Raw genomic sequence first — 23,807 nt, 5'->3', positions numbered from 1 at the left:
GATAGGAACAGGGATGGGCACGGGGATGGGGGCTGAGATGGGGATGGGGAAGGGATGAGGAAGGAGACGGGGACAGGAATGGAGACAGGGACGGGATTGTGCTGGGGCCGGGGACAGGACTGGGACGGGCATAGGGACGGGGATAGAGATCAGGATAGGAACAGGGAAAAGAGACAGGACAGGGACAAGGACTGGGATAACTAAGGTGATGGAGATCGGGGAAGGGCCGGGGCCGGGACTGGGACGGGCATAGAGACCAGGACACGGATAAGGGACGGGGATCGGGATGACGAAGGTGACGGAGATCGGGAAAGGGGCCGCGGGCAGGACTGGGACGGGCATAGGGACGGTGATAGGGACAGGACAGGGATAAGGACAGGGACAGAGCTGACGAAGGTGACGGAGCTCGGGCCCGGGGCCGGGACTGGGACGGGGATAGGAACCAGGACAGGGACCGGGACAGAGACACGGATCGCGCAGACCAAGGTGGCGGAGCTCGGAGATCGGGTCCGGGATAGGGGACCAGGACAGGGATCAGGACAGTGACACGGACCGCGCAGACCAAGGTGGCGGAGCTCGGAGATCGGGTCTGGGATAGGGGACCAGGACAGGGACCGGGACCGGGATCGCGCAGACCAAGGCGACGGAGCTCGGGGCCGGGGCGGGGCCGCGCGCGGGACGCACCAACCGCCGGACGCTAAGCGCGCACGCGCGCGGGCCCTTAGCGCGCGCCTTTCCCCCTCCCTTTCTCCCCCCCACCTCGTCCCCGCTCGCCCTTGCCCGCCCGGCCCCGCCCCCTCCCCTTCGAACGCGGCCGTTGCCGCTCCCCGGCCAATCCCCGCCCGCCGCCGCCGCCCCGCCGGCCAATGGGCGTGCGGCGGGTGGGGGAGACGCGCGCACCAGGCGGGGGTGACGCAGGGAGTTTTTTCCTGTGACGCGCAGGTGCGTACGCGGGGCCGGCGCGCGGCGGCGGCGGTCACGTGGTGCGGCCCCGCCGCTGCCAGCGCCGCGCGTCCCGAGCGCGCTCCGGCCGCCGCCGCTCCCCCCGCGCTCCCCGCATGTCGCTGGCGCCGCGCCCCGCGCCCCCACAGCCGCCCGCCGCCGCCCTCCGCCGCAGCCGCCACCGCCGACGCCCTTGATGTGGTTCGGGGCCGGGCGGGGGAGAAGATGCCGCCGTCCAAGTCCCGCAAGATCGCGATCCTGGGCTACCGGAGCGTGGGTGAGCGCGGCGCGGGTTTCGCGGCGGGGGTGCGGGCGGGGTGCCCCGGGTGCCGCCGCATCGCCCTCCCCCGCGGCGGCGGCGGCAGGTGCAGCGGAGGCAGCGGCGCTTCCCGCCGCCCCGAGCGCGCAGCCGCGGCCCGAGGGAGGGAGCGAGGGAGGCCCCGCCATGGCGGCGCCGCAGAGCTGCGGGCCCGCGGCCGCCGTGCCCTTAATAGGAAGTTTCGCCCCCCGCACTCCCCGAACGCAGCCCGGAAAAACGGGATCGGGGCAGCTGCGGAGAGGGTCCCTCCCCGCCGGCTTGGCTGCGCTGGGGTTCAGCTCCATGCAGGCTCCGTATGGAGCGAGCCCGGGGAAGGGCAGCGGAGCTGGGGACGGGTCTGGAGCGCGTGTTCTGTGAGGAGCTCGGCCCGGGGAACAGGAGGCTCAGGGGAGGCCTCATCGCTCTGCACAAGTCCCTGACAGGAGCTGCCGCCAGGTGCGAGTCGGGCTCTGCTCCCAGGCAACCAGCGGTAGCACACGACATGATCTTCAGCTGTGCCGGGGGAGTGTTGGACACCGGGAAAAATTTATTCTCAGAAAGAGTGATCGGACCCTGGAACGGGCAGCCCAGGGGGATGGTGGAGTCACCGTCCCTGGAGCTGTGTAAGCAAAGACTGGACGTGGCACTCAGTGCCGCGGGTGACACGGTGATGTGGGCTCCCTGGTGCACCTCAGAGCACTTTTGCAGCCTCGGTGATTCTGTGATTTGAGCCAGTTTGAACCCTGGGGAGGCCAGGCGGGTGTGTTGCCCGTGCCTGGCCCGTTCCTGCCCCCATGGAGGTGTTCGTGCGGCGGCAGCAGCAGCGCAGCCGCTGTTCCCGAGGGGCCGCCTCGGCTCCGGGCTGTGCCCGGCACGGCGCCGCCGGGGCAGCCCGGAGCGGGCTCAGCCGCTGGGACGAACTGCCTGGAAGCGTCCAGCACGAGTCCATAGCAGCTGATAGAGGCTTTTGTTCCGTATAAAAGTGTGATCCTCTCTCCTGCATTTGCTGGAGAACGGTTTCGGATGTTTCAGGTTCTTGGAGCAGGGGGGAACGAGCTGTAGTACAGCCGGTGCTAATCGATCAAACTTAAAAGCATAGATCAATGTGAAAGATATTGTGTGGTTGGGGAAAAAAAAAGATGCTGCAGAGTGATACTACTCTGATATAAATGTATAAATGGGGTTTTTACATTGAAAGCAGTGACTATATCAGTAATTTGTCTTCCATGGCACACAGCATAAAGAACCCTTTGAAAAAGCATTTTTAAATATAAAAAAGGCTAAATAAGGAGAGCTTTTTTTTTTTTTTTTTTTTTTTTGCATAGCTGCAGCCATGCAGCTTGATGTTTGAATTTGTTTGATGAATTTGTCCAGTCCTTAAACAGAACAGTGAGTAGTAGATTGATCAGTTTGCACGGTCTGTATGACATCACTTGTTGCAGTCTGTTCATTGTCTTGTTGTTATGTTTTCTATGAGCACTGGTGGGAGCAAAGCAATGGGCAGTGTAAGTGGGAAGGGGAAATGCTTGAAATTCTGTTCTTAGGAAGTCTGTGGTCGGGACTGAGTGTACTGTTGAGCTTTGGTCCTTCATCTGTTGACACTAACAAGCAGCAGTCAGAAAATCAAATATTAGTAGGGTGTAAATTTGAGGAGAAATAGAGAAGGAGTATAATATTGTTATTTGGTTGGGGATGTGAGCAATAGTGCTTGTGGAAAGGATGGCCAAAATGTTACCTAACTGTTAAGACCTACTGCTGAACTTTAACTAAAGTTTTCTGGGACTAGTGTGGAATTGGGGTCGATAGGACAAGACCAATTTTATTAGGAGAGCTGCAAGTTGTAGGAACATAGAGTTAAGAGGAAGGGAAAAATCTGGTTTACTGGAATTTGCTTTCGTTTTCATTAAGTTTCTTGGCAAATACTTAGGTAAAAGTTCAAGCAGTAGAAATGGGCCTTTGAGGTTCTTCTTCCATCTTGTGAAGCTGTTAGAGAAGCAGGAAGGTTAACCTGGAGATTTAGATTGTCCTCTGCTTCCCCAAATGTGCCTCCTAAAGTGAAGTAGAATGGGGACTGCGTTTGGCTTCAGGGAAACTTTTGATTAAGTCTTGCTTTGTATTATGATGGCAAGAATATCACTTGGACCCTGGTTAAGAAAGGATATAATCTCATTTTAGGACAAGTGTTTGGGTGGTAGAAAAGGAAGTACGTTTCTTTTGGAGGAAATGCTGCATTGTATAGAGGTAATGCTCATTAAAGTGGGGAATAATTCCAGAATCTGAGGGAAATGCTTTCTACATTTCCTTTTGTAATTCGGGAACAACATTGTTTTGCCATTAACATTAATCTTGACTCTGGAATTAGGGAGGTTAACTTTGGTGAGTTGTAAAATGCTTGCAGTTTTATAGGTTAGCCCTAAATGCTTAGGGGGCCTGTTCTGGGAAGTTGGGTGCTCCCCCTGTAACTGCAGTGTTTGAAATGAAGCTGTCATAAAACTGGGAGCTCTTTTCCCCATGTCTCTCTCAGCGAGGTGCTGAAATAACCAGGTTTTGATGATGATGTTTGTCAGGCAGGGAGCTTTTCCCCTCAGCTGTTGATTGAACAACCCCGTGGGTCTCTCAGGTTACAATGTGTGCAGTGAGGGGTGGGCACACCTTCCCCAGGGATTTGTGAAACGGGCTGAAAATTGTACTGGATTCCTGCTAAGGCCTTGTTTATTTCATTACATTAAAATTTAATCTTATCCCGGTGCTGTTGTCAGGTAAACTGGAGGTTGGGAGTGGTATTCTGGTATAATAGTTCTGAGAATAGAAAATTCAGGAGTCTGCTTGTTTGAATACACTCCCTCTATCTTTCAACACCGCCATCAAGCCTTTCATATGTGAAACTTTTATTCTTTGCTGATGGGAGAGATCACAGTGGAAGCCTCGTGAATTCCCAGGCAGTCATACTTTCTGAGATGCAGACAGAATATTTGCCAGGGTGTTTTTTGGTGAGGAAGACTGATTATCTGTGGATACAGCATGCAGGTCGTGGCATGACGTGAGACAAAATCACGCAAGAATGTCTCTGTTGGGTTTTGCTCAGGCTTAAATTGGTCTAAGAAAGTTCAATTCCATTATGTAATTGTGCTTGTCTCAGCAAGGTTCTGAGTAGAAATCAGATGGATTTCATCCCAGGGTCTGAGTTTCACAGCAGAGGAACTTGACTTCCATTACTGTTAGTTGGGAAGTGATCAGAGTGGATCAGCTATTTGAGATTTGATTCTGAAAGAAATCTGTCTTGTGCATGATGAAGCATAAAATTTTATGAAGTTACTGCCTTCACTAAAAAGAATCTTCATATTTGTGTTTTGGTAATAACTTAATATCCCAAATATAATTGGAAATAATGGATTTGCTAGGAAATAAATCAAGCAGGACTATGATCTTCTGAATCTTTTTAGAGTAACAGCCTCTCTAAAAAGCAGGATAGATTTGCCAAAAATGCTTTGTGTTCAGTTTCATTCTCTTTCTGTTTATAGAACAGATGTGCAAATTCAGACCACAAACGCCTGTAGGAAAGAAGAAGTTTCTTAGATCATCTTGTAAAGCACCTTATTACTGGGATTCTCTGTGTTCTATTGAATGGATGGATTTAAGATAAGCAGGAAGGTATTGTTTGGATCAGCTGCTTCAGTTGTAGGTCTTTATCTCAGCCTGATTTCTTTTGTGCTGTTTGGATAAGTTGTGCTACTGGTTTTACAGATGTGCTTGCAGAAACAGGAATTGTCTTTCTGAATTCTACATGTTTGGACTGGTCATCTGAAAATGCTGTCCTGGGCAGTTTATGGCTCTGAGGGGAAAATCCAGTTAATAATAGGGAACTTACCTATGTTCTTCCCTGGATAAATAAATCAACTTCTTTTGTGTGAGTAGGTGTAGAGCAGACCATGCTGCAGGCAGAAGGAGTCATGGTCTGACTGCGGCATGCAGGTACCAAAAAAAAAAACCTGTGATGGAACAAAATGATCTGTCAGGATTAGATTTGTGTGGAAAGGCTTTCAGGTGATTGTATTCAGCTAAAAAAAAATGCCTCTGCTCCCTCCAACTTGCTTGAAAAGCAGGAAGGCAGAAAAAACAGTAACTTCAATATGGACCTGTAAATAGTAAAAATAATTGTTATGGCAAAAGGGAGTTTGAAAAGAGGAGTTGTGTGAGTATTAGGAGGTTAGCAGGGTAAAATGGAGCTGGGGCTTTGCTGTGGTGCCTGAAAGATGGCATCTGCTCTCACAGCAGCGTTCCGCCCCGAGCAGGGATCCCTCTGGGATTGGATGGGAAGTGGTAATTTTAGCAGGCGATAAATTGCCCGTGTAAATGTCAACAGAGGAGGAACGGAGAAATTACCGCTGTCGTGTGCTGTAATTTGGTTTACACAACCGGCTGTGGCCGCAACACGGGCAAGCCTGAGATTGACCGGGGAAATTGAGCGGTTGGGGAGCCAGCTGATGTGTAAGGTTACATTTTGCTGTCCCCTGTCGAGTGCCAGGATGACTCCGGGGCCCTTCCCTCGCCGGGGCCGCGGTTGGCGGGGCCGGGCCCTTCCCTCGCCGGGGCCGCGGTCGGCAGTGCCAGGGCCGCAGTTGGCGGTGCCAGGGTGCGGCAGTGCTGCAGGAGGGAAGGCTGCAGCTCCCAGGGGCCGGGCTGAGGCTGGAAATGCCAGCTTTAATTGCATTTCCGTGTTAGTGCTGCCATAGTGGCTGCAGCAGGGAAAGTTGCTCCAGAGCGTTTGATAGCAGTAGCTGGAAGCACTAGAGGCAGCGTGTTCAGCTGTAATATCGAGCCACCGTGGGGTTATTTGAGGACACTGCTCGAGGATTAACTCTTAAATTGCCTGCTCTGATCTGTCAATGGTAACGCTTGCACGTTTTGCTTGTATGTACGGGGGCGTTTTGGTGTTTGATTACACAACTTGAAGTTAACATCGACAGGAAAAGCCAAATGAAATGTAGCTCCTGTAATTTATAAGCTATATAAAGTTGGAGCTCTTCATTTAGATCTACTCGAGTGCCTGGAGTGTAGGCTCTGGCTGAGGCAGCCCCCTCTGCGGTACAGGCTGCTGCGGAAACAGCCTGACCACGCAGCCGGGATTAGAGGAGCAGGCTAAAAAGTGATAAATGCCATTCTGATTAATTTCCTGTAGCTCTCCTGAAGGTGACATCCAAGGGCGTGCTTTAAAAACTGCTCAACTTCATTGTGTATTCCATCCAAAATCGAAACAGCTTCTCTGTGGGATGTTCATAATGCACTCAGGCTCTGCGAGTGCTGCATGAGTCAATTGGCTGGTGTCATCTCAAATTCTCCTAAATCAGAAGCTGCAGACATGAAGCGTGGTGTGTAAAAACACGAAGTGGCCCTTGCCAGTCGTGAATTGGTCTCCTTAAGGATTTGGAGACTAAACCTTGTTTTCCAAGGTTTGTATTTGAAGTGAATGGCAGATTTGTTGTGAATTTGATAATGTGAGAAAGCAAAATCTGCTTCCTGTGTTTGGTGGGTGGTTGTTGCTTAAAATTTGTGTCTTCCAATCTTGGTCAGGACATTGGCACTACCCTGTGGTTCCTGCCCATTGAGGGCAGCTCTCCTGTAAATGAGGGTGTGTGGGATGGGGGAAAGGGCAGTGTGGACAAAATCCATGTTTTATGTTGCCTAGCAGATCTTTTACCAAGATTTCAGATTATTAAGTTTACTAAAAGCATATTAATAGGGACCATTACAGGTTACATTTCCTTTTGGAGAAATACAAAGTATGGTGGATGCTGAATTGGGTCTTGTGTGGGGTAAAGTTGCTTATATTGAACTTGTCACAAGGAAGGAAACTGAGGCAATTTTTGAACAAAGTGCCAAAACAGGACTTCAGGTGCAGCTTTTCTCAAGAGACATCCAAGCCACTTTCTTTTTTAATTGCCACTTAAGGAAGGCATTTTTAAATGAACTCTGTAGGGTGGAGCACCTTTTGGCCCAAGTTGAGCTAATCCCAAACTGTGGCTGGAAGTTGGACCTTGCTGCCCCCACCCATGGGTGTGATGGAGGGCTGTCCACCAGCTCAGGGGATTGATTTATTTAAAAAGTAAAGCAAAAGAAGGGAAAGTTTTTGTATCCTTCAGCTGGTCAGCTCAGTGAGTGCAGCCTGACAGGGGGAGTGGGGTCAGGAGCACAGGATCTGGGGAGGGTGGTGTAGGCTCTTTGTGACTGTGCAGATTTCCCTTCAGTCAGACTTGCTATGGAACCACACGTGTGTTTTCCTCCACCACCTGAGACAGGCATGGATGCCTTTTGGTCAGCTTTCAGCAGTGGAACTTCTGAACTGGACCTGTTCTCTTGATGGAAAAAGATGGCCTTGTGCAGGTGCTGAGACATGTGCTAGGGAGCCATGGGGAAATGGAGTTCTTCAAGGTTCTTGTTTAAATAACCTTCTGTAGTCTAATCTAATCAATTCATGCAGAATTGAGGAAAAAATTGCTTGACCTGGGGTAACCTTAGACCTTGTTCCAGAAGTCTTTAAATTCACATGGTGCCTCAGGTGATACAATCTGGAATTTTCAGGAAACACGTGCTAGTAAAGATGTTGCAATGGAGCAAAGCCAAAGCTTCAGGAAAAGACCTCTAAGGACATGGAATCCAACCCTTAACCAGCACTGCCAGGCCCACCACTAAACCATATTCACACACCTTTTAAATACCTCCAGGGCTGGTGGCTCACCTGGTTCCCTGGTCAGCTGTTCCAATGCTTGACAACACTTTCTGTGAAGACGTTTTTCCTCTCATCTAATCTAAACCTCCTGGCACAACTGTTTTCTCTTGTCCTATTGATTGTTATTTGGGAGATGAGGCTGACTTCCCACTCGGCTACAACCTGTCCAAGGAAGTGAAAGGCTACAACCTGTCCAAGGAAGTGAAAGGCTACAACCTGTCCAACAAGTGAAAGGCATTCAGAGTCACTGATTACCTTCCTGGGTGGAAAGCCAGTGGAAACAAATCTAAACTGTGTTGCTTTTCAGCTTGCTCTCCTGCCTTTGGTAGGATACCTTTCCAAGTATCTGTTTCTTGCAATTACTGGTTGACCCCTCAACCTGGCTGACTCCTCCTTTGGTTGTGTTTATCAGCATTTGGATCCTAGGGAAGAATCACAGCTACTGCATTGTTGAAATGCTCTGGTTTTCCTCAGTTTACCATATACATGTTGATTGCTGGGCATGCACATTTTAAGAAATGAAGGATGCTGGATGAGACAGTGGTGAATGAAGCATTGGTCAAAGAGATTACACAGGTTCTTGTAGTTGGTTTTTCTGGGTCTGGATTGAAGGCACTTGAGACACTAGTTCATGGCAGACTCAAGTGTTTATTATTTTTTATCAATAAAACAGTCTCACAACCATGAGTTTGGCAGCTCTTCACTAGCAAGGCACAAAATGGCCAACAATCTCTTGGTACGAGGTCTTTTAAGACTAAACTATCCAATTAAGAACTGACACCTGGATTATTTCCCTTTTAACCCAATAACTGATCCCACAGAGCTGCAATGGGGACTTTTCTGCCCAATTACAAAATGCCACCCAAACTCGTGGAGAAGAAGGAAGAAGAAACTCAGGACAACACCTTGTGCCCTCCATCTTGCTTCCATCCACAACACACTAAAAACCCCCAAAACCTCAATTTCTCACCAAGTGATGCACCTACACTGCTCTCTATAATCTGTTTCACACTTTTGAGGATTCTGGTCTGTCTTGAAGTCTGGGAAACTTTCTCCATGAATGAGGGTCAGAGTCAGTGCTGCCCTGGAGGCCAGGGCACCCCAGAGCAGACAGAGAAATATTCCCAATGCCCTGGGTTTCCACAGGTTCTGAAAATGCAGATTTTGCATTATGAAGTACAATATTCCACAAGATGAAGTTAAGACGAGCAAAGGACCAGCTTGAGCCTTGGGGGCTCCTGCAAAAGGGAAGTCTGCTAGAATTTATTATGGGACTTCTTATGTGAATTAGAGAACTTGGGGCTTGAACAAAAGGAGGAAATGTACAGCAGTTTGATTTGGGTGGAATCATCAGGAGTTTGTGGGTAATGGCCAAAGGTTATGAGGCATAAGACTGAGTGCATGATTTCTGAAGGGCTTTTAAGGAATGAAAGATCCTCTGTGACACTTGGAGGGTTAGTTCAGATAAGTTGTGGTCTGTGTTAAATAGATTATCAGCTGCAGAAATCACAATTCCCTGATAGATTATACTTTAAACAGTGAATTTTTCTTTCAACACGGTTTTTAAATATGACACTAAAATCTCAAAGATTGAGGAGTCAGTATTTCTGGGATGGTTGTCAGTGTTGTTGGGTATTTTAGATTACAGGAACCAGAACATTGTGTGTGCCAAACCTAGTTATTTGTGTTCTGTGGGGTATGGAGTTAAATTAATTTTAATTTGGAAAAAGATGGAATATATAAGTGGTCCTCAGTGTGTGGATGTAAACATGTGCAAGTGCAATACAAAATTAGGATATGAAAGTGTCTCTTGACAACGTTGTCCCCAGAGTTAGTGGGATACATCTGTCTAGCTTCAACAACTTGTCAGATTGTATTGCCAAAACTTCATTCAATATGTATGACCTCCTTTAAAGGTACTCTTGCTGTATGCAAAAGAGCTGGGATGCATAATATGTAGGAAAACTCCATTAAATCTGCCCTAAAAACTGTCAAAACAATCAAGCACTTGACATTAATGCAGTAAAGTGTATTTTGCTTCAAGGCTTGTTATTCCATCAATAACAAATTTTTGGTCTTCTGAAATCTGTTTCAAAATTAGCATTTTTTAATTAGAATTGGAAGTTTCTGCTTTGAAATGTGCATATAAACAAGCACCATGTTTCTTAGTGTGCTGAAGTACCTTCATTGCTTTCTTGGAAATGGTGTTTGCTTCTTTTGTATGGTTTGACCCTGGTGAATAAATTCAAAAGGAAGGTGTTGGTTGTGCTGTTTCAATCTTCATATTGTGAGAAAAAAAATCAAAACTCTTCATAAACCTTTTGAAGTTGCTAAACCTAAGTATAAAAATGGTTCAGCTGGAAGGTAATGCAAGTTTTTCTGGGCAGTGAAAGCAGGAAGAATAAGTTGTCTGAATGTTACAAAATCTTGTTCCTTTTACAGAGTGCATAGGAGACTTAGGGCACCTCAGCCTTTTTTCTGCTTCTCCTTCTACAACTGCTCATTTTTATCACACTTTTTATCCCCAAGTGTGGTGATGGGACAGAGGAAGAACTAATGTAAAACTTGCAGAGCTGTTGGGTTGATGTGCAGACAGACAAATAGAAAGTTCTGCTGTGTCTCCTGAAGCCTGACCTGACTTTAGGCTGTCTTCAGCTGTAGTTCAATGCTCACTGCTTGTCCAAGCTGTGTGGTTGTGTCAGAGGAGCCCTGGGAAGTGAAGGATCCAGCTGGTGTTTGCAGGGGCTTCCTCACGTGGGGCTGGACTGGCTGGGAGGTGCTTGACTTGTGAAAAATGGAAAAATAATTTATATTCAAGTTGCAGATGTCATCCTCATTTATCCTCATGGGATACTTTCAGAGGGGTTGAGGGAGGATGGGAATGAGGTGGCAGGGGTGAGGTTTTTTTAATTTGTTCAGTGTTTTGCTCCTTCTCTGCAAAGGTCAGAATTCTATATTGTGATCTTTTAGTACTACATAATATGAAAACTGAGAATAGGCAAGTATGATTCTTATCCAAAACCTCTTAATTTGAAGCACCTATTGAGCCAACAGATGGATACATGGTGGTTGGGAAGGTAAAGCCAGCTGGCTGTCATGGCAGGCAAGAATTTTGATAGTAAGATACAGCAAACAAGGGTTACCTATTCTATCTTCTCTGCCCTGTGGCAAAATCAGCCATGTCATGTCATATCTGACAGATCTTTGGCTTAAATTCCCTTCACATTTCCCAAGGTTGGGGGCTTTAATGATTCTTCTGGTATTCTACACGGTGTTATTCTTACCCTGGAGTCTTATTTTTGCCCTGCTGCTTTACCCATGTGCATCAGGCAGAGATTTTGGTATATTATTGCTTTAAACCTCCCTTGCTGTTGACAGATTGTCCTGTGCATTCAGCAGCCACTCTTGGGTGGATGGTAAGTGTGTAACTGCAGGAGGCTTGCAGCCAGCCTTGCTGGGGAGGGGTTGATGACTAACTGCAGCTGGGTGAAGTGCAGGGCTGTGAAGATGGCATTTAACAGATTGTGCCTTTCTTCAACCCTGATAAATAGAGGGGAGGAGCTTCCCTGATCAGCAGAAGTGACATGGAAGGTGCCTGTGCAGTTAATTCACAGGAGATCTAGAGCTGAAATGGAGAAGAGACCACAGTAACAGCAAAAAGCCATCAGAACCTGGTGGTGTGGAGAGAGCTGTGTAGAGGAAGGAACAGCTCAGGCACACACTGGGTTTTATGTTGGTGTGGTTATTTATAGACCCACTGGGGTAGCACACAAGGAATAGTCAAGGCTCAACAATATGAACATTAATCAAAACTCTGTGTCCACCAGTTGTGGACAGAGATGTGGTGGAGTTGACTCAAGGGGATAAAATATAAGAAAATAAAGATAGTGTAGAAAGTAATCTTACCCCTGAGGAGCTGCAGCTGGACCAATTATGAAAGATTAGGAACAGGCCACAGCTGTAACCAGTGAGAAGCAGGGTGCTATAAAAGACTGAAGTGGTGTTGAGAAGAAAACTGGAGTCAGCTGGCTGCTTTGTGAAGAAGAAAGAGTCAGTGCTGAGGAGCTGACCACGAGAAACACCAAGAAGGTCTCAAACTTTTGTGATAAGGAGACAGCAGCATGGAACCCCTGCAATGACAACAGCTGACCATGTCTTGCTGTGCTGGAGGAAGGAGGAGTCAACACAACTCTTTGCCAGTATCCCCAAAGACCTTTCCTGTTCTGTTGTGGTGAGTGTCAGGGTTTATTGCTGGCATTGGGTTTGTCAGACCTTGGACCATCAGTGGTGACACAAAGAGCCTGAAACATTGACTGACCACCTAGTTTACACACTGCTGCAGAGTGGAGCTGTCTGTTCTTGCTAAGATCTTCTAGTGGCTATAATGGAGCTTGATTGATGTATTACTATAATCTGTTGTACAAGTAGCCTGCCCTTGTGGGCACAAATCAGTTTTATCTTCCAGCTTTTGCTGCAGTTGGTGGAGAGCTCTGTGAACTTCCTGCAGAGTAAGGCTGAAACTTCTTAGTAGTTACAGAGTGTGCATCACATGATTTGATTGGATAATGCTCCCAAGAGAGGGAATGTTACCATTCCTCTCCTGTCAGGATTTTGTCAGGTACTTATACCAAGGAAAAGAGAAGTACATCTCTTACTATTCTTGCAGTTCCAGGAAGATCCTGAAACCCTTTGGTCGTATGCATTTCAGCAGTACTGCCAAGATGGTCTGTTCTTCACCCATTTCAGCTGCTTTTGGTATTACTGGGTGTTACAGCATGCTCAGGGTCATGTTCCTAGACTTGTGTTTTTAAATGATGCCAGGAAAGTTTTAGTGAGGTTTTCAAAGCCTTGGCCCTCTGCTTGGTGGATCTGTAAGCAGGGATTGGTGTATGGTGGCCACAGTGTTGGCAGCTGTGAATCCTATGGCTCCAGCCCTCAAGGTCCTTTTCAGGGAAGACCTGCATGTCAGTGGAGCTGAGGTCTTTCATCTTGGTAAGGCTTCTCTTTCTCTCTTACTGGTCTGAAAATGCAAGTGAGATTTTTGGGTGGAAGGGTTCATCCTGTTTCCTAACAGAACTTGAAAGTTGACCAGGCCATGTCTGTGCAGAGGATGGAGAGCTGGTGCTGTGACTGCAGCTGGAAGGATCCTCTTGAAAAAAAAATGGCAATTTAAGTTGTACATCCCAGAAATCTTTAGCTGCAAAAAGGAAGTGACTGGAATTTGAGAGTTTGATCCCTTGTGTGGAGACCAAAACCTTGAATATAGAAAAGGGGAATGCATGGAATGCATTAAAGCAAGAGAGATGTGTTATTTCTCATGACATAGCATTTAAAAATGATTTAATGATGAAACAATGGCAGTTCCTGAAAGGATCTTTCAAAGACATTTCATTTCATGTTGTGCATACCCAATGATCCAAGGAAACGTCAGGTTTATTCAAACACCTCATGAGCTGCTTGAAGTGTGTGTGTAGGGAGAAAGGACTTGGGTTCTACCCAGCACTAGAAGTTGAATTTTGCCCCTTTGGAGAGGAAGTCAGCACAAATTTCAGGCTCTTTACCTTTAGGTGTGTCATAAACTGCAATGTTAGGGTCTGATCTTTAAGCTTAATAAACTTCCCTTTAGGAGTTGTTAGGATTTAACCCATTGGGCAGCTGAACACCACACAGCCCTTCATTCATCTCCCACAGTGGGACTGGGGACACAGGTGGGGAAAAAGATAAAATGGGATTGGGATAAAGACAGTTTAACAGGACAGAAAAGGAAAGGTAAATGATAGTAATGGTAACAAAATATACAAGTGATGCACAAAGCAGTTGCTCACCACCCACCTACCAATGCCATTGAATTTCTGCTGCCACCTGAGATATTTTAAGCCTTGTGCTGTGGGAAGGTGCTGTAGGGATGCACGGTTTCTGCAGGAAGTCTGAAGGGAATACAGAGGATGGTATTTATCTGAGAAATACAGGTTGACTGTCTGGGGTAGGAATGTCTGAATTTCCTTTGCAGTTAAGGAACACCAGGATGCAGCTCCCCTGACCTGTTTGAAGCATGCATTCCATGGCCTGGTGAGGTATATGCCACAGAGGTTGTTGTTTTGGTTTTTTTTTGGAAGCTTTGTAACACCTTTTCCCATCTTTGACAACTGACAGTAAACACATGGAATTAAAATTCATGTAACTTATACAAAGGGAAACAGGAGGAAAGCTGCAGCCTGGTGCTTTCCTGCCAGCAAGGGTAGCAGCAGAGGTAACTGGACTCTGTGCTAAAATAACTATAAGATTTCTTTTGACAGTCTTTTGCTGTAGTTACTGACTTTATTGGAGACAAAATGGACTGCCTGGAAGTGTAAGCCATTGCAGGAATGCAATGGAATTTTTCCCTACATACTTGCTTGGACATGTGATACATTGCAACATAGTTTAAGTGAACACTGAGGGATGAGCACTGCTGTGGGATGGAACAGGCCTGCTGCTAAATAGCAGGGAATAAAGCACATGCTCTCTTCTTGCTTTCTTTACAGGAAATATGATCTAGATAGCATTAGGACCCTTGGCTTGTGTTCAGAAGGCTCATTGCTGCTGACCTAGCAAAGGCCTGCAAGTACTCCTGTGAGTACAGATTGCTTTGAAATCTGAAGAAAATAAAGGAAGCCATGTGGCTTTGTTTCTAAATGGCTGCTCTCAGATTTCCTCTGACTTGCAGAGGAATACCTTTGATAAACCTCAAGAAGATTGTGCAATGCAGATGGAAGGGAAACAAGCATCTCCCAGCAGGCTCATGCTCTTGGGTGTTACAGGCCATCATGTGAAACTCCTTCTTTACAGCAGAAGTAGTTCTTGCTACAAAACCTTGCCTTAGACTTCAAATCTAATTTCCTTATATGTTAATTTAAAAAAATAGAGCAGGAGAAGGCAGAGAACAGTTGTAGCAACAAGACAGAGTGCCAAAGAAGTTAAAGAAGAACTTTGGTTATTCTGAAAAGCTGATCTGCGCTTTGGTTTGTCATAAAGGGTTCTGCAGTGTTTGAAGCTCCTTATCACTTTTGGTAAAAAGATGTGTCATTGAGGTCCTGCCACTTTCACTCCTTCAGAACTACAACCTTTAGTCTGTCCTCCAGAAAGCTCAGAGAGCATGTTGAGAGAGGAATGCTACCACTCTGTGTTGCAAATCAAGCACCAGTATCATGAGCAAGTGCAGGAATTGAGGAAGAGTTTTGTCTCTAAGCATCAGAAAATATTTTCCTGATCCTGTTACTGTAATGCTGACATCACGAGGGAATCGCTACAAAAATGTGTAGAACAGCTCAATATAGATGTTTATTTAATTCCTCACAATTAAAAGTCTAATAGAATTTAGTTGCATCTGAGTAAAACACAAACTACTCATTGTATTTCTGTCTCCAGAGATTTAGAAACAGAATTCTTTATTGACCCAGATGTATCATTTTTATAGTCATTAGACTAATTCACCAAATACAAAGCAACGATCAGCAAAACAGGAACTACACAGCCATAATTAGTACCTGGGGGGGTGTCTTAATTAACTATAGAAAGTTGCTAACGATGTGGCCTGAGATGAATGATGAGCTAGTGATGGGTTCTGAGATAGTCTGCAATCTTGTGAGAGGATCTTTGTCAGAGAGGGATGCTGTAAATCCTCTTTGCTACCCAGTCAAACTCCCTTGGCTCCAGGAAGTCGTTCAGTCCCACTCTGTGCTCTGAGGATGGATAATCTGCACTATGGAAATGCCAGGGTCTCCATTTTGTGCATCTTGCTATTGTGAATCAAAGAAGATAAAGATCCCAACATTCAAGTTAAATCAGGTGTATCTTTTGGTATGAAAACTTCATCTCTGTGCAGTGCAGTAAGTTGAGTGTGCAGCCAGATTTACCTAATTTGATGTGACTGACATTTCAATATGAAATTTATTGAGTGCTTTTTGTGACAAAGCCTAAAGTAGTTTGTTCTGTAGGCAAGACTGGATAGGAGACTAACTAGGTAAGTCTAGTTACTAAGCTGGTCTAGAGACTAGCTTGGGTAAGGTGCTGTGCTTGTGGTAGGAGTAGATGAGATGCTGGCAGCTGTTCAATGTTGGATGATTATGCAAACCACATAACCATGCATTTTAATAGCAAAAGATGGGTTAAAGAAACTGCATCTACACTGCCAACAGAGCTGCAGCTCTGCAGTAGCTGTTGTTCTGGAGCAGGACAAACTGTTTACTGATGGCTTGTGTGGGCAGTTGCAGAGATTGAGAAACCCTTCCTGTTGAGATAAGCTGCTCTGTGCTGCCCTGGCCGTGGGCAGCTGTGCAGCCCTGCTTGCACAATGCCCTGCTTGTGGAGCTGTTGTTTGACTGACTCGCTGCCTGCTTGCATCATTTCTGTCTCCTGGGCTTGGGGAAAAGTTTGGCTGCCGATGAGAGTTGAATCTGGGCTTTCCCTGTGTGTGTTGCAAGGAGGGCAGGGTGTGAGAGGGGGACAGCAGGCAGGTGGTGGTGCACAGAAGGGGGGCATGACCTCTGTGGGGAGGCCAGCTGTCCTGAGCCCACCCAGGCTCTGTTACTCATCTGCTTGGTAAACTGCCTAGTGTTGTAAAGCTTGAATTTTAGGGCTAGATTATAAATACCACAGCTCTTGTCCAAGTAGTAAAAAGATGAGTAAAACGCAATTTGGCACTTGTTTTGCCTTGACAATTGCAATGGCATTTGAAACTGATGTGCTGTGATGGCACTAGTCAGAGTGTTTATGGGATGTTCCTCTTTATGGTGGAAGTGGTCTAGTGTATGAACAGAAACACAACAGCTTTAGTTTTTGAACTAGCTTTCTGTCTGAAAATCTGCTCCTTTTCTGTTTTGACAGTGGAAAACTCTTTTCTTTACCACTCTATCACATAATACCATAAATAATGAATTGTGTATGCAAATACACTTTGGGTACTTCTGGACAGCTTAAGCTGAGTTTTCAGTTACCTGGGACTCATATTCTAAACTTTGCTGAAATCCATTTCTTGCAGCCCTTCTCTTCTGTGCTGTTCCCTCAGAGAGAGGGAGAGTCAGTAAACTTGGAGGATTTTGCTTACAACTCTGCCATGGAATGCCTGGGACTTCGAGTTCCTGTAGCAAAGCTCTGCACCCAGCTACCAGCCTTGCCTCAGCTCATATCACTTCTCCCTTTGCTATCAATGGATATTTATTTTCTTGAAACTCAAATACAGTGGATATCTTGAATTTACCAGCATGGAGGATGCTACAAGGAGAAGCTTAACAAACTGCAAAAGTGTGTGGCTGCATTCCAAAGGAGAATGTTAGAGCTGAGCCTCTTTGAGGTGTGCACCCTTGAGAAATCAGCTAATCAAGCCTCTGCTGCTGGTGTCAGACTCGCTGGTGCTGCTGAGGCTGAATGTGCCTGTGGTGCCTGCACATGCAGACAGCCCTGTGTTCCCTGCTGTGCCCCCAGATGGAGTTGGCAACTGGCAGGGCAGTTGTGTTTGTGTTGCAATCCTTGCTGAAAGCCTTGCCTGATCTCTCTGGAGCAAGAGCAGATAGGAGCTAAACTGTCAGCTCGATTTTCCACTCTGTCCATGAGCATAGGTCAAAGACCTGGAATAAAACCTGTGGGCCAAAGTTCAAGCCAAGCTGTTGGTCACAGGGTTCTGCCTGCTGCTTGCTCATGGGCTGAGACACGGGGTGTTAATGACTCATGGTTTGGATTTCTGTGTCCATGGAAGCCTTGGTTCAGTGGGATACAGTTGCCTGCATTTCCCGAGGGGTAGGTGCTGAATCCCAGACTGGAGAGTTTCCCTGTGCCTCATGATCATGAACACATCATTACTGGAAAGCTTGTTATAAAGCTTGGAGGAATTTAGGAGGAGAGTGTTGGAACACTGGTTTTATCTGTTTCCTCTTCTGTCACTGTTAGGAGGAAAGCAGTAATTAATACAGCTGGGTGTGAAATGCAGCATTTTCTGTTGGCTCTGACTTCTTTCTGCTATTCAGTTTCCAGGCTTAGCACAGACAGACGGCAGCAGTCAAGTCTTTCAGTTAGTTCAGAATCCTTCTTAGGAGGAAAAAGGTTCACTTATAATCTTTACTGAATTTAGTTCTCTTACCTTGAGGATCTAACAGCCTAATTTAGGGGTAGTTAACCTTTTTTTTTTAAATGGAGTGCTTAATGTGCTGGTATTGGCAAAGAGTCTGGGAGCATGAACTCTGGGTAGCAACTTCATAAGTTTATAGCTAAAGGAGAAATAGCTTGGAAGTTTGCTCACTTTCTAAATGGTGTCCAAAATACACAGTTTCAGAAAGTTCCTAGGAGGCACAGTGTCAGTTCTTAATCTGACTTTATTGGGATGATTTGGGGGTGGGGTGTGTGAGCCTTGCTGGAGGAACAGCAAGTGAAATTTAAAATGAAATGTCCTCTGTCAACTCGTGCATTGTGAGCATGACACCTTCATGATAAGAAGACCAGGAAATGTTTCTTAAGAACTTGATGTTAGAAAAAGCAACTTGATCAAATCTTGGTGATGGTTGGTCTTTGTGGGGTTTGTCTGGAAATCTTTTTAGCATTGTTTCTTGAATAAGCTCTCATGATTGATAGGAGAGAGCAAAGGGGCAAACATGGCAGAGAATGAAATGGAAGACAGTTTTTTTTAATATCTCCTGAAGGAATGCTTAGGAAAGAACATTTTCTGAGTTCTGGAAGTGGGCAGTTTTTTTACTCAAAGCAATTTATTCTTTTAAACAATGATACTGTATATTTCCACCACAATGTTGCTTACTTAAGAGGTCATTGAGAGGTTTCCACTGAGGCGGGTGGTTTTGAGTCAAAATTTTAACTTGAGGTTGTATTTTGTTTGTGCTTCTTGATGGTGAAAAGAGTATAAAGGAGCATGAAGAATGTGCTCGTGTCCAAAAGCAGCTAATGCACTTGGCAATCTCTGTAAGAGGGTATTTGTCCAGTAAACATAATGTAATAGGATCTAGGAGATTCCCAGATGTACATGATGTGCTGTAATGGAAATTGTGTTAAGGCTTCAGTAATGCTTTGAGAAGTCTTCAGTTGCAGAGCTTTAAAGGTGCTTTTTATGGTCAATGTATGTGATTCACCATCTTATAAAATATTTCAGGACTAAATGAGTTCTCATTTTTTCAGTCTGCTACGAAGTTCAGTGCTTTGCATTACTCTTGAAGTGAAATGGGGAATGTTGTCTTCTAAAGTAGCAGTTAAATGGCTTTAAAGAAAAATCCAATTATGCCACTTCAGTCACTGCTTAAAATACAGCATCCACTGGCCTGTTGTGGTGTGGCAGTAGGAGGATTAATTGGAGAGTATATTGGTCTCAAGAATTTTGAGATCATCCTTTTGTCATGGGAAATCTGTCCAGTCTCCTAGTAAAACCAAATTTGGCTAATTCGATCCAAATTTTCTCTGTGGTTACTGAAAATTATTTTGAATTTTACTTGCTTCTTGACAGAAAAACGTTCCAAGTATATCAGTTTGTTAAATTTAGTTCTATGAGGATCGTGCACTGCTGCTTTTAGATTCCTTTTAAACTGGAGGAATAATTTAAATTATGCCCTGTTAAAACAAAAGCAGAACATATGCTGAGCAGCTTTTGCACTGCTTTTTATATGTTCAGGAGACCCAGTTACTAGAAATAGGCACTTAAATTAAAAAATAGGTCAGTTGTCATGTATAGATAGTTTAAATGAACCACACAGAACTCACATTGGATAGATAAAAAATTGGTGTATCTACTGGAAAGCAGTGAAGTGATAACAAGCAGATGATTTTGTTTCATTCCAGATTTTTCTTTCCTTTGCTTTACAGGAAAATCTTCACTGACGATCCAGTTTGTGGAAGGACAGTTTGTTGATTCATATGATCCAACCATAGAGAACAGTAAGTACATAACTGCCAAGCTCCTCTTCTGTACCAAACCAACTTATATCAGAAACCATTGGGGTTATACATATTACTTGTGTGGGTATTTACATATTAACATTAAAGTCCATTAATTACCACAGAAATGTTATTATTCTTTTGAACCAAAACTACATTGCTGCAGCATGGAAATCACTGTGTGCACGTTTCTCCAAACAGCTGAACTTTTAACATTAAATGAAGAGACACCTAATGAATCTGGCTAAAATGCACCTCCTTATATTTTGTGTGTTGTTGAGCATCTGCTTCCCCTAATGTACTTGTGGCACTTTAAATCTTTACATCACACCATGTGAAAATGTGCCACCAAATACAAATACAAATATTCCAGAGTCTCACGTAAGGTCAGTACACCCAGATGAACAGAAAGCCAGCAATACCCATCAGGATTAAACCACTTAGAAGGGTAGGCTATGATAGCATGATAATCTTTTCAATTCCTCCTTCCAGCAGCTGGTTAACAAGGCTGCTACACAATCAGCTTGCTGCAAATACTGGGTATTTGACTTCTCAAGTGGTTATTTTTCTCTTAGCAGTTCTTTTAAAAATAATTTTAGTACCTTTGTGAGTAGCTGGCATAGCAGGTGAGTAAAGACACTAATGCTAAAATGCTGCCAAGAGGAAAAAGTCATTTCAGAGGTTACCTGGCATTCATTACAATCCAGCCACCTCTTTCTGAGCTAGCAGTGGCCATAAAGTACTTGAACAACTGCAGTGCTGGGCTGAGTAACTTGATCTTGTTGGCTTGCTTTAGTCATGTGGCAAATGAAAGTGGTTTCATGATCATCGCCCTGGGGTTCTTGTATTTTAATGGCTTGTGAAGCACACATTTTTAGTGTTTTGAACTTCTGCAGTAGGATGTTAAGCCTGTGTGATGATACTCTGGGAGTTTGAATGAAGCAATCAGCAGAACAAGGTTTTTTTTTAATATATCTGTGTGGTACATAATTACAAATCAGTAGCTATCAGGATATTTTACTTGGTATTATTTTATTGCTTAGAACTAAAATTCAAATGCTACTTTTTGAGAAACTATATTTGCTTTATATTTTAAGTCAGACTGGATAATTTGGCCCTTGGTCTGAATGTTAGCTCTTATACAGATATTAATACTAACACTTTCCATCATCCTTTTCTACTTTGTTTGAATTATAAATCAGGTATGTCTTGAATTAAGGCTGCTAGCGAAATACTGGGGTTTAAGTTTCTGTGTTTATAATCTTAATTCATTTGGGGCAGGTTATTTTTCACTGTCTGTGCCATATAAATGCAAATTACTTAAAGTAGTCTTTTAGTTTTATGCAGTTGCATGTGAATGAAAAGACTGAGAGACTTGGAGTCAAAGTCTTTGCAAAATACTGAATCTGTGTCTTGTTTTAGGATTTTGACACATTGGTACAAGATTTGTTTTGTTTCATCCTTTATTTGTTGTCTGTAGCTGCTGTTTGTAACTCTGTAGTTGTGTGTCTCACAACTTCAGCATTTCTGAACTATACAAAAATACCCTGTAGATGAATTTTGCTCTTATTTGACTCTCCTGCTCTGCACTGTGTGCTTGATCTGAATTGTGAAGATTTGTTGGAAGGGGGCATCTTGAAAAGCCTTGACTTTTCACTTGGTTTCTTTCTTGTTTGGAAAACAAACATGATTCATTTGGTGTAAGTCTTGTGATCTGTGGCATGGCTGGGGGAGTTTGCTTTCTGAAAGGTAGAGAATTGAAGGGTCCTTCTGACATCAGAAATCGTTGCTGTGAAGTAAAGGTTAAAAAGATAAAAGTTATGCCCTGGGGCTCATAACAGTGGGAAATCTGTCCCATCTTTAAGCCCCAGAAGGTCTGATAATGTCAAAAATGCTTCTGTGAAGAACAGACAAGAGAATACATTGTAATTTAACACTAAAATTCAAAACTTACTGAAAAATTTTTTAAGACATATGTGAAACTGGGTTTGATGGGTTAAGTAAAAAATAATTCTTTTGACTTAAGAATGTAATACTTTTTTTTTTTTTTTCTAAATAGAAATCTTTGTTCAGTGAAGTCTTTGGACACTCCCAGCTGTGTTTCTGAGTCTGTGTAGGGTCAAAAGATACAAAGTACATGAACAACTCTTAGACTTTTCCTAGCTCGTGATTTGAGATTTGGTGGATGGTGTTGGCAAAAAGGGTTGAAAAGTCCAGGTTCTTATACTAGGGACAGTGTTGGAGAATGTTGGTTTTTCCAGGGCATTGTAGTAAGGTGTAAAACCTTTCAGTTTCATCTGGTGGTTGGGTCTACACGTGTAACAAAACTTGGACATGAAAAGCATACATAGCAAAGGATAGTCTGGCCTGTGTGATTTCTGTTTTGTCTCCAGAAATTTGTTCTTGATAATTTGTTACAGTATTCTATCAGCAATAAGGAAATTATAGGAAGCTGCTGTACTGCTGGTAATGCACTCTTTATAGTTTTTGTCCTCAAGTAATAACATTTGCACAAAATGTTGACCTGCAAAGCTAAACTGTCTGTAAGGCAAGCTGTAATCAAGCTCTTACAGGAACAAGTTGTGTCATTTATAAGCCTTGAGCAATAGGAGTAAGACCTAATATTGTAGAAATATCAGGTTTTAAGTGTGAGAATCTTTGCCTTTGGAAGTGATAAAAGGAAAATAAGGTGCATCAGATTTTCTTTATTGTTTGTGAAGGTTAGGACAGCTTCACTGCTGCATTTTCCTTTGCTTATATTACATCAGCACCAGAAAGTTAATTTATTTCTGTTCCTTCTACCAAACTTGTGTGTCAGGAAGAGTAACTTGTATCCTTTTGTGGCAGCAGTGGAGGTGAGAGATAATTGCTTTGTCCCTGTGTGAATGTCCCAACAGGAGTGACATCTCAATGGGTGGCTGTTCCTGAGACAGCCAGGTTGAGAAACGAGTGGAGCTGCTGCTTGCAGGAGTGTTGGAAAGAGCAGAAAGATCCTTGGAGAGCAGGAGTGTGTGCAGGGAGTCTGTGTGCACACTGGGCTGGATGGGGCTCTGCAGGCAGATCAGCTCACATCAACCAAGACCAGAGCAAATTAAAGTGCAACAATTTTACAGGAATGAAAACTAGAAGCTGAATTTGAAACTCAAATAGGTCAGAAAGATCAGGTAATGAAGATGTGCACTTAACTCCACCCACATCATCTTTGCAGGGATGTCTTGTATTGCAAGTAAAATTACTTGAGTGGCCAGGTCTCAATGTGTCCTCCAGAGCCTGCCTGGCTGCTTTTTGGTTTTTGTTGCAGTTTTAGGGGGCCTTCTGGCACTGTTTCACAGCTCTGTGTCTTCCTTTCTTCCCTAAATTGCTTCACAAGCTCCCTAAGGAAAGGAACATCTTCCCCCATGCTTCCTGCCTCCATCCCATGTTTTTTAATACAAATGTGAGTAGAAGCGTATTAGAAAGGGGCAAAGGGCTGGAGGACCCCTACTAGTGTAGGTTTGGATGAGTCTGACAGAGAATGTTCAAGGCTAAACTTCTGCCCATGCCTTGGCAACTGCACTGGAAGGGTGAGCTCTGTTTCTCTGGAGCTGCTGGTGAGCAGCCTTCTAAGGGGTGCAAGTGAGGCTTCTGAGGAAAACTAAAAATAGCTCTCTTGCATCACACATCTCAGTGTTGTGGAAGATGTCCTGGTGGATTAGTGGCAGGCATTGACTCTGGAATGCAGGCAAGTAGAAGGAGATGCAGGAGGTGGTAACCAAGGAAAGCTTGGGAGGTGATTGTATTTAGCTACCAGCCATGTTGTGGCAATCATGTTACAGCACCCTCGTACCTTTCTTCAGTATCACTATTGATCTAAAAGCTGAATTTCTTTGCCTGTTACTGTTTGGGTTTTTTTTCCTAGCAGAATGGCTTGTTTCCACAGCAGCTGTCATGGAG

At 44.7% G+C, this 23,807-nt stretch overlaps 1 protein-coding gene across 1 annotated transcript in view; it reads left to right on the top strand.

The window, feature by feature from the left end:
- The first annotated feature begins 974 nt into the window (after positions 1 to 974).
- Positions 975 to 23,807, top strand: part of RHEB (Ras homolog, mTORC1 binding) — a 40,612-nt gene continuing 17,779 nt past the window's right edge. The window contains exons 1-2 of the mRNA XM_064703862.1: positions 975 to 1,219; positions 19,803 to 19,874. Coding sequence (XP_064559932.1) covers positions 1,168 to 1,219; positions 19,803 to 19,874 — 124 coding nt within the window. The 5' untranslated portion in view covers positions 975 to 1,167. The remainder of the gene's footprint in view (positions 1,220 to 19,802; positions 19,875 to 23,807) is intronic.

This window comes from Zonotrichia leucophrys, chromosome 2, assembly GCF_028769735.1.
Source record: "Zonotrichia leucophrys gambelii isolate GWCS_2022_RI chromosome 2, RI_Zleu_2.0, whole genome shotgun sequence".
In the NCBI taxonomy this organism is placed as follows: domain Eukaryota; kingdom Metazoa; phylum Chordata; class Aves; order Passeriformes; family Passerellidae; genus Zonotrichia; species Zonotrichia leucophrys.
Note: the sequence above shows the minus strand (reverse complement) of the source record. Positions and strands in the feature narration are given on the sequence as shown.